This window comes from Macrosteles quadrilineatus, unplaced genomic scaffold (genome assembly GCF_028750875.1).
Source record: "Macrosteles quadrilineatus isolate MER2022 unplaced genomic scaffold, UCM_ALF_1.0 Scaffold_2__2_contigs__length_208266976, whole genome shotgun sequence".
In the NCBI taxonomy this organism is placed as follows: Eukaryota; Metazoa; Arthropoda; class Insecta; order Hemiptera; family Cicadellidae; genus Macrosteles; species Macrosteles quadrilineatus.
Genome location: NW_026542595.1, coordinates 17,209,585 through 17,226,957, shown reverse-complemented (window position 1 = coordinate 17,226,957; position 17,373 = coordinate 17,209,585). Strand labels below are relative to the sequence as shown.

Here is a 17,373-nt window from a genome sequence, read left to right as displayed (position 1 = left end):
ATTTTACATTTACCTAATGTGCGTGGAATAAAAAGTAACGTCTTTGGAAAAGTAGCTAAAATTGTAGCTGTAGCTACATTTCATTGTAGCTGTAGTTGTAGCTAGCTACTTTTTCGGATCTGTAGCTGTCGCTGTAGCTAAGCTACTTTTTCGGAAATGTAGCAGTAGTTGTAGCTAGCTACATTTTAAATGTAGCTTCCCCAACACTGGAAGATCAAATAAAATATTTACAAGACACAAACTACCATGAATTAATTTCTGAAAATAATCTGTAACTGTTTTATTATGTTTTTTAATAAAGAAATATATATATTTGTCTCTACTTCCTTGTTTGGTTATACAATTTTGTCAGCAATTTGAGCAACCAGTTGGTGTAAGAGGGGAGGGGGAGGGTCTATGACCTTGAGTGCCCCCTGGCCTGGCTGGTGAGAGTGATTCGTGGTTTTTTGTTTACATCCTACTACCATTCCTTCCGAGAAAAAGACCCTGCAGTTTCAAAAACATTGACTTACAGTTTAAAAACATGTACTTGTGTTGCTAATTAGGGCGTTAGTGGCTCTGCTTATGTTGCCAAGTTGGCATTTAATTTTCTTTTCTCTTGATTTAATATAACCTTCTATGTAGTAGTTAAGAGTTCCTTTTTGTGTACCTAATTAATAGTGATATTGTTTGACTTTAGTTTATGGATTTTTAATTCTTTTCATTTATTAGCTAACAAAATCAGTTGTTTTTAGATTTTAATCTCTTGCAGTAGGTCTATCTATACACTACTGTATGACATGACATGCAATTTTTTCAGTCCTTACTTACTAATTAATTATATCATAAGCAATGTGTGTGTTAATTACTGTTTTTGAGTTTTATAGTAAATCAGTTTACACAACATATTTTCTTCAATGAGTTTTCCACTTGTCATGTTGCTTAGTCTATTACTATTTAGGCCCTATTAAAAATAATTCTTATGTAAAGTTGTAGGCCTACTAATGCCAATAACAGATAAATTATGTATTTATCATGATGTAACTAATAATGCTATTGCAAGTGTGAGGTTTTTATACTTAAGAGAAGTGATGGGTCGGTACTTCATGTCAAATGTCGGTTCTGCCGGTTCTTGGCAACGAACCGGAACCGAGAACCGATGGTGAAATGTTGGTACCGGTACCTTTGGTACCAATAATACCGGAAAATAACTGTTATTGCTGCGATCGTGCAAAACAACGATGACGTTTCCGTGACCGCGGGAGATGATTTTGCCCCAATCGCGATCACGGATGACAACAATGACGTTACCGCGATCCTGGGAGACGACGGTGACGTTTCTATGGCCACAAGAGATGCTCATGATTATGCCGCAATCGTGGACGATGACGAAGATGTTTCTGTGACCGCGGGAATTCATGATATTGTCTACAAGGCCGCAGGAGATGTTCATGATTTTGCCGCAATCACGGGAGACGATGATGACGTTTCCGTGACTGCGGGAGTCAATGATGATGTTTACAGGGCCGCGGATGATGATTTGGCTGCCATCGCAATCGCGGATGACGACGATTATGTTACTACGATCCCGGAAGACGACGATGACATCTACATGGCTGCAAGAGATGTTCATGATTACAGTGTTGGGAAGTAGCGCGCTACAAGTAGCGACGCTACAGTAGCTTAGCTGTAGCTACGCTACTTTTAAGATTTTGTAGCTTTAGCTTTAACTAGCTACATCTTTAAAGTAGTAGTAACGGAATTTTAGCTACTTTTCTCACTACATTATCAATTGAGATAGTGATATTTCTCACAACCTTTTTCAAACTGAGATTTTCAAGAAAATTAGGCCTACTTTCTTGGCTTCATACAGCTGGTCACAGTCGTTTCATTACCTATTACAACGTTGCGTGGACATGGAGGCCATTATCTGAGTGTTATCCACATTTTTGGCTCTCATTTCCTTCATTTGCTACTCTATGATTACTGTCAGATAAAATAAAATCGTTAGATGCAGACGACGTTTAAACGTTACCGGTGGCAAGAGAAGCTATTGAATGCTTGCAAGTGATTGACAGGGAAATTATTAATCAATTTGATTTCTTTTTTGTATCAATTTAGTTTAAGCTTGGGTTTTACTGGAAACCAACGCTAAACCTTAAAATAATGAAAAAGCTGGTCTATCAACCTTTGGCTTCAGCTGTTGATTGTGGTTCAAATCAAATCATTTATTGCCGTAAAACATACAAAACATACGTATGGCATCGTCATATTTTACAATAAATTTCTATTTACAAAACTGGACACCTTAAATACTGTAAGTGATAAATTCATCATCATCATACACACTTAATTCTATCAAAAGAGATTTCAAATGCACTTTGAATTTTTTATCATCTAAGCATTTTACATTATGTGGCAGCAAATTAAAGATTTTCTTACCTAATTCAAAAGTAGATTTAATGGTAGTCTGATAATTACATTGGTGAATTCTGATAAAATGGCTCTGTCTGGTAAAGTATGAATGTACTGAATTGTTGGCAGGAATATTATTAAGATTTTCTTTAATGTACAACAAAGAATCCAGTAAGTATAATGAAGGTACAGTTAGCACACCAAGTTTTCTAAACAAAGGTTTACAGTGAGTTTTTCTTATTACTTTACAAATGATTCTTAAAGCTTTCTTCTGCAAAATCAGTAATTTTTTAACGCTGCTGTCACATCCCCACACTACAATTCCATACGATAGGTGACTCTGAATGTGAGCAAAGTATATTGACATCAGAACATCAAAATCAACCTGAGACGTCTAATCATAAAAATACCTTTACACACTTTTTTGCACACACTGACAACATGATTATTCCATTTAATGTTAGGTTGCAGAACTATACCTAGAAATTTAACCTCTTCAGGTGTGTAGTGAGAACAAGAACTTAGGTTAAATTTGAGGATTTGAGTTTTCTTCTTGTTGAGACACAGAAAATTTGCAGCCGTCCAGTCCTCAACAGTCATGTTGATATTATTGAGAATCTGATTCGCTAAATCATCATTTGAGCAACTTATCTGAACTGCAAGGTCATCAGCGTACATGTATGGCGATACACAAACATTACTTAAAGCTACTGGTAAATCATTAACATATATTGTAAACATAGTTGGACCAAAAATTGAACCTTGAGGAACACCTGTGTCAACCTTTAAATACTGAGAGGAACTAGCCCATATTCATCATCACAAGCCCTTCCTTGGTTAGATTACAAAGATTTTTCAAAGGTTTACTAAATGAACGAAGAGGAAATTCCCTGATAAGATTTAATATATGCCTAGAATACATAATAATTGTAACAAAAAAATCTCCATAGCATGAAATGTGCATTGAAAAAGTAGCATACAGTAGTTTGCTCCTGCTAACAGCTCTTGACAAGGACTATTCCTAGGCTATGCTATTGGATTAATACGAATACCAAGTTCAATTAATAGGAATATATCTGTTTAGTCCTTGTAAGAACAAGCCTACTATAGCCAACTTGTTACAAAGCCAAGTACGCCTAAATGTTATTTTTACTTAACAATTTTCAACATGTTTAAATTAAAAGCCGATTTCAGGATAAGTTGCCGAATACTGTTTTCTGCACCAACGTTTGTTGAAGCACAATTTGACCTATGCTTAATGACAAAGGACGATTTCTTGACATTGAAAAGTGTTATTCATAGAACAAGTAACATATTACTATGGTTAAAGTTAAAAGTTATAGCAATGTCGTTTTTAACATTACAAATAAAGAAAGGCAATTAACTCCAATTTCAGTAGGCTAGGCTCTGTAACACAAAAAAATATTTTTAAATAATCGTTTTACAGTTTTATTGTTTTTAATAGTTGATAAAAGACATCTATAAATGAATGTATATTAAAGAAATAAAATGGGTTTTAAAATATAGTTTGGTTGTATGTCCTCTGAAAATTTACATGTAAGATGCTTAAAAATAATGCAATATTTAAAAATAAGTACTAAATATGATGGAACACCCAACTAACTTATTTTGGTTCTGTTGTTGTAATGTTAGGTTTATATAGTTGCAATTAATTTTACATTTACCTAATGTGCGTGGAATAAAAGTAACGTCGTTGGAAAAGTAGCTAAAATTGTAGCTATAGCTACATTTCATTGTAGCTGTAGTTGTAGCTAGCTACTTTCTCGGAACTGTAGCTGTAGCTAAGCTACTTTTTTGGAAATGTAGCAGTAGTTGTAGCTAGCTACATTTTAAAAGTAGCTTCCCCAACACTGCATGATTATGCCGCGATTGTGGACGACGACGAAGACGTTTCCGTGACTGCGGGATTCAATGATGATGTTTGCATGGCCGCAGAAGATGATTTTGCCGCGATCGCAATATTGGATGATGACAATGACTTTACCGCAATCCCGGGAGACTTAAATAACAACAACAATAAATAATTGTAGCAATAAGTAACAAATAAGAGTGACTAAGAATAACACATATAAATAATATAGGAAGCAAACCATGAGACACACGATAACTGATAACTGATGAAGGTGAGAGAAATAAATAACAGTAACCATTATGTGAGACTAAAGATTTTTTATAAGAGGCTAGGCTCGAGTTAAAAATATCAATGTTGTTCGATATTGAATTATTTAGTCTCATCATCGTGTTGATGGGTGATTGAGCCCCTAGATATCTGAGGAATTTGATATTTATTTGCTCAATCATCTCGACAAGATAGGTTTGATGAGGATACCACACAGTTGCTCCAAACTCATGTTTAGGCCGTACTAGGGTGCAATAATAAAGTTTGAGGCTTTAAATGTTTGTTATAAAACTTCCTGATCTAAATATGATGCCAAGAATTTGATACACTGATCTACAAGACTCGATTACATGATTAGAAAAAGACAACTTGTTATCAATTGTAACACCAAAATCTGTGACACTACTGCGACTACCCAGTAAATCACCATACATGGAATATTGGAAGTTAACAGCATTATCTGGTGTATCTGACAACAAAAAATTTATCGGAATGGAATTTTAAACCCACATCACTCCAAGCCACTGGTTTATCCAGGTCTTTTAGCAATTGAAGATTTTGTAAAATGTATTTGTTGTTTTTATAACCATTCCTCATGTTTTGCTGTTTTTTATCCTGTTCAACTATTTTGACACTATTTTTATTGTAATTATTTTGACACTATTTATTGTACAATGTACATAAAAATGAATAAAGATATTTGAATTGAATTGAATTGAATTCAAATGCGAGACAACCAAAGTGTGCATGGACAGGTGAGCAGACCGTCTGGCGATACAACTCCTCATTATCAAGATGTGTGGGAACTTTAACAGATTGGAAGTGAGTAGCAAATGCCTCCGTTATCGCAACGCTCCCCTCCACCTCCTCCCCGTCCAGAGTCATCGCAGCCACACGACTATCACTCGATCTTAGCCCCATAATAATACTCCAAAATGAATTAGGATTTACCTTAATAGTATTTTCAATGTCGTTCAAATATTTTAAGTAAAATGTCTTAATACTACGTTTGGACTGACAACGCAATTCCTTATATTCCTCTGCAAAACACTTATCTATATATTTCTTTCATTTCCTTCTCGCCTTTTCTCTGTCTTTAATTAATTTAATCCTAACAGGAGAATACCAAATAGGATATTTTTGTTTATGATTCTTAGGCAATGGGACATTTGAATCTAGGGCTTAATATAACCTACTATAAAAATTATCAACTGCTAAATCTACATTTGAACAACTATGTACAGAATCCCACTCAATATACTTTACACCAGTGTACAGCTTAAATAATCCACATTCTTAAAATTGTAAAATTTTCCCCCTTGATTATTACAACTAATTAGTTGTTTTTTTTATCAATAATTCAAAGTCAATACCTAATGGAGGGTGATACTTGTCTTTTTTTACTACGGGATGTTCTTCCTTAACACCCATATTGATAATAATCAATATTACTTAACACTAAATCACGAGTCCTATTATCACAGTTTAGAATATATTTTTTTTTTTTACTACATTATGTAAATTACAAAAAAGCATAAGTTGCTTGACCTTGACGATGATATTCCTAGTGATATTGTCCTTTTTGTTGGGAGCTAAACGGTGCGCTGTGTCTATCATCCAAGGCTGAAGAGAACACCTGCAACTCTTCTCACCAGATCCAGAACATCTTCATATTTACTCTCCGGTACTCCCTGTATTTCCAAACAGTTCGCCCTAGAATATTGATCTGCTGCATTTATTTTCTTTTTAAAAAAGCGAACTTCAGCCTTAAGTTTATTGTTTTCACTTTACAGAAGATTGATGTTTTTGTGATGTTCACTAAATTTATTATCATTTTCTCAGAGTTTTGTTTTAATATCCTTAATCTCATCAAAACGAAATTCAGTGCTGCGACTCAAGTCATCCTTAAACTCTTGTAGGCCCTTCTTAATTTGAATAACATCACCCTTGATTGTGTTGCTGTCCGATTTAACCTCACCAAGTTGTGAAATAATTAGATAGAGTTTCTTATCCAATGCTTGATAATCACTTACACTTTGCGCACGGGCACTTACAGTGTTTGAGTTGTCCGGTGGTGGCGGCGACATGACGCTTGACTACCAGATGGCGGCACCGTATAGACGAATGGTCACGTAGAAAAACCCTAACCCCACTTCTGAAATTAGGCACTTTAGATACGCGAGAATAAGTTCACAAAACTATTAAATACACTCAATTATCGTGAGTATAGTAGAACAGTGTTTTTTAGTAAACGTATCCAGAAATTTACGACAAATCACTCACGTTAAACACTAAAGAGGTAAGAGCCGATGTAACGTGTGTTTAGCACTCTAGCATGTTCTCTCCAGAAAAATAGAAATAAAAAATAATTCCCACTGATAGCCATAGATGATAACCAATAGGTAAGAACCTACAAGCTACACACTATCGGGCATCAGCAAAAGAGAAGATGGAATAGAAAATATAAGTGGATCATGAGGAAAGAGATAGTAACAATTAAGGATATAATAAAGTGTGCAGTTAAAGTTTAACGAGAAACCAATCATTTATGATTTCGGTTTTCTATGAAATGGTCCAATCATGTTGATAACCTGGCTGCCATAACACACTTTTGCACTTAACTCCCTTTTCCTGGATCTTGTATTTATTAGACCTATATCCATCCTCTCATTATCAAATCCCTGACACAGCATGTGGCCTGTAGGTTATCTTTTCTCTTTCTTGTAATTCCACCCTCTGGGAGAGTATTTTGACATTTATCACCCTACTTCTTTACCCACTTATTTACTCATTCCTAAGTGTTGTTCTTATGTTGCAGCCTACCCAGTACCCCACAGTCATCAGAGATACACCTCTCATCAGAGTATGGTACAAGCAAGATGATGAGTTCCTGCTCCCCAAGGCTAATCTCAGTTTTGAGTTTGTCAGGTAAAGACAAACATTATTTTCTTGCTCAAACTAGGTATCCTATAGTTATTTGTGCAACTAGTGAGCAAAGTGAGCAATTGACTCACTTGAGAGAAATACTTACTCACGAGCCGTAGGCGAGTGAGGAATGGTTTCTCGAGTGAGGCAATTGCACTTTGCACTCGAGTTGCACATTATATTTTTCCTATACAGTTATCATAAAACAAATAAATTGGTAAAGAAACGTAACATATTTTTACACAGAAGTGAACTTTTAATATGATATTTAATGTGAAGTGACAAATACAACAGTACAACAGCTGACCAGCTGATTTTGCAACAATAAACCTCATTGGTATTTGATTTCCATGATTGGTACTATTTGTTTGACAGTCCGCTGGCCTACATGGACCCTCACTGTTGCAACATGACCTACATGTTTGTGTTGCTGTTCAAAGACGCCCTCAACGAGTATGTGTATGCGGCTGAGCTAGCTGGCATGAGGTGGGAACTCACCAACACCAAGTACGGCATGGTGGTAAGCTAACTCTAATCAAGTGAGTAGAATATAGCATTTCGGTTTGTTCACTTCTTCTATTTAGAAGGTTGTTAGAAAGATGTCTTCTAAGCTTAAAAATAAAATTAATAATAATTGTCAAATACAGTAATAAAGTTTTGTATAAGAATATTTTTTAATACTAAAAATAAATCTCTGATGCTATTAAAACTACCGAAGTAATATTTTGGTCAGAATCAGAATAGTTTCATCTCAATCGCTAAGTAATATATATATTATTTCCTTATTGATTTGAATGTTAATTTGTTAATTTTTTTTGTATTTACCTATTTACTTAAAAATAAACAAAATTATAGTTTTTTTGGGCTGCAAAGAAGTTTTGTGTTAGGTTTGATCTTATTCGTGGAGTCCGTTTCTATATACTTCTCTCAGAACAGTTTATCTATCAACACTTTTCATTTATATTTCTAACAATAGTATGTATAATTTCAGTTGGGCATTGGAGGATACAACAACAAGCAACATGTGCTACTCAACAAAATAATTGAAAAATTGACTAACTTCAAGATTGACCCTAAACGATTTGAAATCCTCAAAGAAAACGTAAGTTCCTTTAATCATTGATTGTTATTTTTGGTGGTTTATCACTACACAATTACTTGTTAGTTATTTGACATATTTGTCAAACAAATTGTATCCAGTTTATTATTTTTTTCTTCATTGCTGTTGTAGTACATTAGAGGCTTGAAGAATTTTGAAGCTGAACAGCCGTACCAACATGCTGTCTACTTCTTAGCTGTGATCCTGGCAGAACAGGCTTGGACTAAAGAAGAGTTGCTTATTGCAGCGGCAGGTATGTTAAATCACCCAGCAACCACAAACCACCTGTAGTGGACTGACTAGACCAAAAAAAGACTATTAATAGACTTGAATATAACAGATATGTATTCAACAAAATTGGACAATAATATTTACCAAATCATAATAAATAATAAAACATATGTTTTGTCAATTAATCATAAAACAAAAAGGCAGGCATAAGTTATAACACTACCTGCTTATTCTAAAGAGTAGAGCTATGACCACTGTGTCAAATAAATCAAATTAGCTGAACCAAAGGGAGTGTTGCACAACGTCCAAATATCACGATATCCAATGATGTAAGTCAGTGTCATGACGTCCAAGATATAATTTTTGAGCTGTCTCACGACATCAAATACGAACTATTCGAATGTTGTACGACGTCCAAATCTCATCATGTCCAAAATTACAGTAACTGCAAGAAACATAGTCTTTCTACAAGCTTTGGTCATCGTGTGACAGCACACTTTATACTATTAAAAACTTAGCAGTAGCACCACATCCAAAACATCTACCAGTTGCAAAAATTCCAATAGCTCAGCACTGTCGCACGACGTCCAGAGCTCCTGCATGCGAAGCTACTGAAGCTAGATTAGGTTAGGTTAGATTAGTATGCACTACAGTCGGTAAAACAGTATTCAGAGTGTGCAGGCACTCTGGACGTTGTGGGATAGCACTGAGCTATCGGACGTTGTGGGATAGCACTGAGCTATCGGACGTTGTGCAATCGGCAGCGGCTATGGACGTGGTGCAACTGCTACTTTTTTTAAGAGTGTAAAGTGCGCCGTTTCTGACGTCTAGACGTCCAAAGCTTGTAGAAAGACTATGTTTATTGCAGTTACTGTACTTTTGGACATGATGATATTTGGATGTCGAGCAACAGTCAAATATTTTATATTGGAGGTCGTGAGACAGCTCTAGAATTATATTTTGGACGTCGTGAGACAGCTCAAGAATTATATTTTGGACGTCGTGACACTGACTTAAATCATTTGACGTCGTGACACATGGACGTTGTGCAATGCATCCGAATCAAATACAGATTGGGTAAATATACTGCAGGGCAAGACTTTTTGATTAATTCTTGCTATACTGTTGGACACAGATGTAGGTACATTATAAATTTTGTTATCTGCTTGATGTGGAGAAAGCAAATATTTTTTTTTAAATACAAGCCTATAATCTGTGTACAACTGTAAAGTCTCATTCAAATTTATAATCTTGGTACTGTATGTTCATTCAGTGTTGGTGTTTGGATGTGAGCATGCACAAAATCTTTATGGATCATGTAGCCACTGGTGATATAGTAATCTTAGAATGAGATGATCAATGATCATGTAGCCACTGGTGATATAGTAATCTTAGAATGAGATGATCAATTATCAATAACTAGGTGAAACCCGTCGAAATCTATGGTTGCTTTTAGGCTTACGCTAATTCATCTAACCGCGATAAATAGAGTGAAATTATAAAAAAATTAAGCATTTAGCAACGTTTAATGAGTAATAAATAAGTGTAAAAACAATAATGTCTATTGCGTTAGTAACAAAATACGGTTGATCATTCAATGAATAACACATTTCTTATACAGGATTATTATGTACAAGGATAGGGATCAGCTAGCTTACCTGGTAGATAGAGTCCAGATTAGCCTTGATTACACATAAAACACATGACACAACACAGAAAAACTTAATATTTCGTCCCAGTTAGGGACTTCATCAGAAGGGAGAAGACTGCCAGTTTTCTTTCTTCTTCTCCCTTCTGATGAAGTCCCTAACTGGGACGAAATATTAAGTTTTTCTGTGTTGTGTCATGTGTTTTATGTGTAATCAAGGCTAATCTGGATTCTATCTACCAGGTAAGCTAGCTGATCCCTATCCTTGTACATAATAATCCTAATCAGCCAATTGGCCTTTCCTTAACTCCTAACCTATAAAGTACATTTCTTATACAGTACGTCATAGGAGTTATTGTTACTACTGGTTTCTCTTCTTTTGGAGGAATATATGAAGAATGCTTTTGGAGGAACCTTAAAATAGTATTAAAATGGCATTGGTGGATCTTTTGTCGTAAACACTTCCACGATTTCATCAGTGTTATGAAGATTAAATCTATGCTTTTTTTTAGAAAAATATCTGTTTGTTGAGAAGGCACGTTTTTAACGGAGGCCCACCCTAAAACTGTGTAAGTTTTATTTTTTCCTTCGTCAAGCTGGTCATCATACCGTACTTCTGTGCAAATGAATAACCCTCTAGCATAATTTTGATAAATTGGTCGCTTTTAAATCTGCAATTGCATGACATGCGGATGTCAGTGACAGAAACATGTGTGAAAATAATCTCATGAGTCTATGATGATCTGTCTTGAATAATATGACAAAATATAGGCAAAAGTGGTAAAAAAGGAAGGCACCAACCTGTTCAATAGATATAAGTTAACTCGATAAGAAATAGTTTTAAGTGTTACTGTGATATTACGATTTTCCACTGATTTCGTAATAGAACGTTATATTACAAAACATGACATGATGCAAAAATAAATCGATGTTAAAATATAAAAAAAAAAACATTGCTCTTACATCATTTGACAAATTCAGTTACCTTATAATATGTGTTGTTTGAAATACAATTTAAATATTAACAGCTGTTTCATTAAAAAGTGCTGACAAATTATCCATATGACCATTTTGTAAACAAATCTGGGAAGGGAACTTTAAAGGCCCTGGGGCAGAGCCCCAAGGGAATATACATAGTTTTTCTTTTGATGGCTCATCTACAGACCAAGACCTTTCTTTGGACACCTCTACCAAGTTTCTACGCCCAGCCGTTCTCTCAAATTAGTGGAGACAAAGTTTCCAAATAAATATTTAGATTACCCCATGTTTATCTTATGGGTGAAAATCCAACTTTGATGGAAGATCCTGCCCAAACTAATAAAGATTTAAAAAAATGAAAACCACTTTGCAAAACTACAGATCAGGACCATTTTTCTTACACTTTAATCATCAAAATCGGTTCACAAATGAGGGAGGAGTTCTGTTTACAAAAATCGGCTCAGCGTATTATATATATAGATTGCTTTTTTAGGACAGTATAGGCCTACATTTTACTACTTCAAATCCTTACTACTGTAAGTTCATTATGATAAAGTTTCATATCAATATTAAAATTCATTGTAGTAGCCTCGGAACTGTAATATTGACTAATATTGGTTTTTGGAACTGACTACAGGTAATATAAAACCAATATTAGTTGATATTAATAATTCAGGGTGTCCACCGACCGGGAAAACCAGGAATTATGCGTAATTTGTTTGAACCGGGAAAAAATCGGGAATTATGCCTGAATTCTGTATTTTACCGGGAATTTTCAATTTGCCGCAATCGCGCATGAAGATGACGTTTCCGTGACCGCGGGTGATGACGATGGCGTTTCCGTGACCGCGGGAGACGACGATGATGATTCGGTGACCGAGGGAGACGACTATGAAGTTTTCGTGACTGCGGATGAGGACGATTACAGCATTGCGGGACTTGGAAATTTTAGTATGAAAAGTACGAACTGAACCAGGCTCTACCCGTAATTTTTTTTTTACTCATGAATTTTTTCTGGTTGGCCTGGTGGTCACCCTGTAGTTGAATCTATAACTCAATGTTGTCTCCTTGGCAGTTTAAAGGCACCTTATGAACATCTGAATGAAATGTCTAGCCCTGCAATTGTCCTTATAATATACCTGAATACAATGTTTAAAATGTGTCCCTTCTATAATATTGTGGGTTCCTTTAAGATTGCTTTTGTAACAAGAGTTTTGTTGTAACTGTTTTATTTAACCAATAGTTTTTCTTCTGTTTGCAGATCTCACATTGGAACGTATGGAAGCATTTATTCCTCAGATATTGTCTCGAATGTTTATTGAATGCCTTGTCCATGGAAACGTTGACATGAAGGTAGGTTTATCATATGATCTTAGCCTGACAAGACAATATTTCTTAATCTACAAATTCATTGCAAATGGTATTGGCATCATACTAAGTGCTGGTCGTGATATGTTGACTCTTTCATCAGCTGTAGATTCAATAATTGCTTTACAGTAGGGGTCTGCGGTGCACCGAAAAAGTCGGTACGGTACGGTAATCGGTAAACGGTAAGCTTAATTACCGTCATCGGTTCGGTACAGCATTTTATACAGTACAAATTCGGTTCGGTACAGCCTAATTATAATAATAAATTACTTTCAGTTTACTATCGTAGTCAACGACAGTTGGTTCCGAGCACATAAAAGTCTTATCAGATGTTTGTTTATCTTCATAATTTATTACTAGGGTGATGATGCAATAAAAACCCCATTAGCAGTTCCAAAACCATTAACTTTTTATCACGACAATAATTGTTGTATTCAAGTACTTCCAAGAACTGTTGAGTTTTATCACTTTTATTTCTTTACGACTTTCTCCAATTCTATTTTATCATAAAAATAATAGTTTTATGATGACTGTTAAATGTTATCTCTAACTCAGTCAGTATTTTTGTAAATATTCAATTTGCCGCTGGCCATTGCCTACTGCCATAAAACTGTTTATGGCCACATATTAAACTTGTAACTAATCTACAATCTTATTTTATACCCAAGTTAAAATATTTATTATAGATATTTTATCTTTCTATTGACAACCACAAGCATAGTTGTTGTTAGCATAATTTTTGTTTTCGTTATTTAAGCCTACTCGGTCTCAAATTATGTCATTACATGTTCTGTATCTTGTCTTATATTGTTAGATGTGACTGTTTAAGGCTTAAAATGTTTTTACCTAACCCGCCATGTTAAACTTCCCTATCCCAAGCGTGATGTATACAACTTCCTTACTTCTCGAGTGATGTAAAGTTGAAAAAAACTCACTCGGTGATGTAATGAAACCCATTTAAATAACATTGAGTGGATAACTTAAAAAATATACCTCTATGGAGCCAACGACGTTCAACGCTAGAAATCAGCTGTGTGTTTGAATTTTATTGTTATGCTTTGAAGAATTTTCCTAACCTAGCTTTTGTTTGTAAATGAACGTTACTGTTAGAAGATGAGTGAAATTGATAATGAAGCATATTGCTCGTGTTCTCCTGAATATTGTCGGGTCAGGTAAAATCTTGTACGTTACACGTTACGCAAGAGCGTGTTTACATCACTTCGGTGAATTATGCAACTCGCCTTCGCTCATTGCACAACATTCACCTGCGTGATGTAAAAACGCTCTTACTACACTTGTAATGTAAATAGCTATTTTAGTTTCCTGTATTATTTGTGTTGTGTTGAAGGTACTTTATGCAATCTAAATCTTATGAACTAGATAGTGAGTTTGCTACCCTAATTGTAACCTAATCAATTTATATATAGGCCCTCCTAAATAATTAGGTCTAGGCCTGGGTCTTTTGATTCTTTGGAAGAGCTTTAAAATATAGCGCTCAATCCAATTTTCTTAGTATATTTTAAGAAAATTGGATTGAGCCTAAGATAAACTAATGATTGATTTGATTGATATTGTGGATGTTAACTTTGTAAATGAAAAGACAATAATCTTACTCTGTAATAATCCAAATTTTAGTTTCAGAAAAAAAACTTTTCAAGAGTTATAACTTGTAATAACTTATAATAACTTAATAACTTTAATAACTGTAATAACTTATAACTTGTTTTGAAGCTGATACAAAAATATGCTCTTTGCCATTACTTCATCATAACCTCTAGTGAACAGCTGGCAACTACACTGTCATCGTACTGAATGTTTTTTTAGGCCTATATGTTTTAAAAAAATTTAAAAACAACTAGACATTGTGTTGGTTGGAAATAATTTACCAGTTGTGTTAAATTATCTTGTCCATAAATGTTTCAAACATGTTTGTTCCTAAAAACTCTTATCCTATTTTTAAAACCACTTTTATCATGGTTATTCAAAGTATCTCAGAGTAAAATAGGTAAAGCCTTTATCTTAACTGTGATTTTTCTTGACACAATCCTCGTAGTAGTAAAAGGTTTTGTTTTAATAATGTGTGGTACAGTAATTGTTGTTAGAAAACCATGAATGTAGGATACTATCCATTTTCATAGTTATGTCAATGTATTAAAGTTAAAAATAGTGGTTTAAATACAGTTCTGAGCAGAAAACCACAAAAATACGGGTAGCCGCGTACCGTACCGATTTTGTACCGAGAACTGAGGTACAAAATATTGTACCGTACCTACCTTAAATTTTCTGTCCCGCAGACCCCTACTATATACACTTTGTATTATGTTTATATATTCAATGCTTATACCATGTGGCCAATCCGGCAACATTGCCTTCAATCTGACAACATGGCGGCAAATGATAAGCCTCTATCATTCTCATTCAACTAGTGTTCTACTAGTTGTTGGTTGTACAAATCATTCGTTGTGAAATGCAAAGGCACGCTGCTATTTTAGATTATATAAATATTACGAATTTCAGCTACTAGGAACTTACATTAACTTGGAATTATTTACATTAGCTGACTTCAGAGTATTCCCGAATAAACTGTGATGTATTACTCTTTACAACCTTCAACGTCATTCGAGTTTTGTACCATAATTAACCTCACTTTTCAGAATCGTTATCGAGTACAATGAAGCGAAGTATCGAGTATCGGTGATTCTTCGATACCACTGGTATCGAGAATCGAAATCGGCCCATCCCTAGTTAAAACATTGTAGTGAGGTGTAAAATATTTTACATACATTTTTTAATTTGTTTATATTCATGTTCATTTAGATTTTATGTAGTAAATTGTAAGTCCAAATCAGTAAGTAGGTTTCAGTGTGTTTACTAGTTTCGAGAGTCTTGTAAGTCAGTAAAAAGTCAGATTTTACTAGTTTTACTAATACATTTTTTACTATGTATTTTACTAATACATAAGTATGATTTCAAAGTATTCTAGGCCAAGGACTATTAATCATGTCTTAAAAACAAAATAGTTAAATATACCCTTGATTTGATTTTTTTCAACTATCATCATAAGAAAAAATAGTAGGGGTGGGTCTGTTCTCGATTCCACCGATTCTTAGCTTTGGAATCGGAATCGAGAATCGATCGCTCAAAGTCGATTCTGATGCTGATACCCGACAAGTCTGCAATGATCGCACTTTTGGAAAATAACCGCTATTGCCACGATCATCCAAGACGAATTGATTTTTCAGATATTGGTGTCGTTATCTAGAATCTATTAATTTTGGTGTTGACAAATAAAAATATTAATAGAATATTGGGATGGTAAAAATACTAATTTTAGCAGCACTATAAACTATTTTAACCTATAGGAATCGATGGAATCAGAATCGAGATTTGAGAATCTATTTCAAAGAATCGGAATCAAAATCAGAATCGAAGATTTCTGGAATCGACCCATCATAAATAGTTTGGGGATGGACATTAAGCCAGTGGTTGGTGTAGTATGGTAACCATTCCGAAAATTTTGTAAAACTAAAAGTGGTATCACTATCAAGGATTGAGAATTGATTTTTCAGATATTGGTGTCGTTATCTAGAATTAATTAATTTTGGTGTCGACAAATAAAAATATAAAACCTATAGGAATGGATGGAATCGGAATTGAGATTTAAGAATCTATTTCAAAGAATTGGAATCAAAAACAGATTTCTGGAATCGATCCATCACTAAAATTAGGAAAGGGATTGTTTTATACTATTTTGTTGCATAAAATAAGTGAATAAATACTAGTCATTGATTGTTATTCAAGGAACCTGGTAGGCCATCTGCTGACTATGGTATTGTTGTTGCAGACTGCCCAGTCCGTGGTACAGTCCGTGGAAGATCAGATACAGTCCAGTGTCTCCTTATGACAATTACTGCCCCGTCAGCTGCTGCGCAACCGCGAGATACAGCTGGCGGATGGTGAGATACGCCACTTCATGTCACTATCATGTCTTTGACTGTGGATAGAACTTAACTTTCCATTTCCTCGTTTAAGTTGTTGCCATGTGTAAAATGAAAACTATTGTAGGCCTAGTTGAATTGCACCTCCTACAGAGTCTGCTGTTGTCAATCACTGATTTCTCTCGTACACACCATCTGTTTTAACAAACCAAACTGAACGGACAACTTATTACAAACCAAGGCACCTTCTATATTATATCAAACACCAAAGTATTGAAAACTAAGAAGGGAAATGAAATTTTGATACTATCATAATTTGTGAGTGGCTCGTCCAACTAGGTTCTCTTTGGATAAAATTTAGGCTACAGTAGGTCTATACAGATGGAGACTTTACTTTAATTACTTTTACTTTCTCCCCCTATACCATAGTATATGGAGAAAGTATTGTTTTCGTCAAAATTTTCGAGTTTGAGTTTTGAGTGGATATATTCGTTTTGGGTTCCCCTGGACCCAAAAAAGTGGTTTTCGAAGTGATGTCTGTGTGTGTGTGTGTGTCTGGATGTGTACAGAGCTAGAGACTACACCTGTGGTCCGATTTCGATAAAATTTGGTATGTAGGTTCTAATTCATGGTATCTCCAGGCGTTTTTTTC

The 17,373-nt window shown here is 34.8% G+C and overlaps 1 protein-coding gene across 1 annotated transcript in view; it reads left to right on the top strand.

Moving 5' to 3' along the window:
• Window positions 1–17,373, top strand: part of LOC128986212 (insulin-degrading enzyme-like) — a 146,906-nt gene that overhangs the window by 75,424 nt on the left and 54,109 nt on the right. Inside the window, 6 exon segments of the mRNA XM_054406431.1 lie at window positions 7,353–7,462; window positions 7,835–7,979; window positions 8,451–8,561; window positions 8,691–8,811; window positions 12,677–12,768; window positions 16,628–16,739. Coding sequence (XP_054262406.1) covers window positions 7,353–7,462; window positions 7,835–7,979; window positions 8,451–8,561; window positions 8,691–8,811; window positions 12,677–12,768; window positions 16,628–16,739 — 691 coding nt within the window.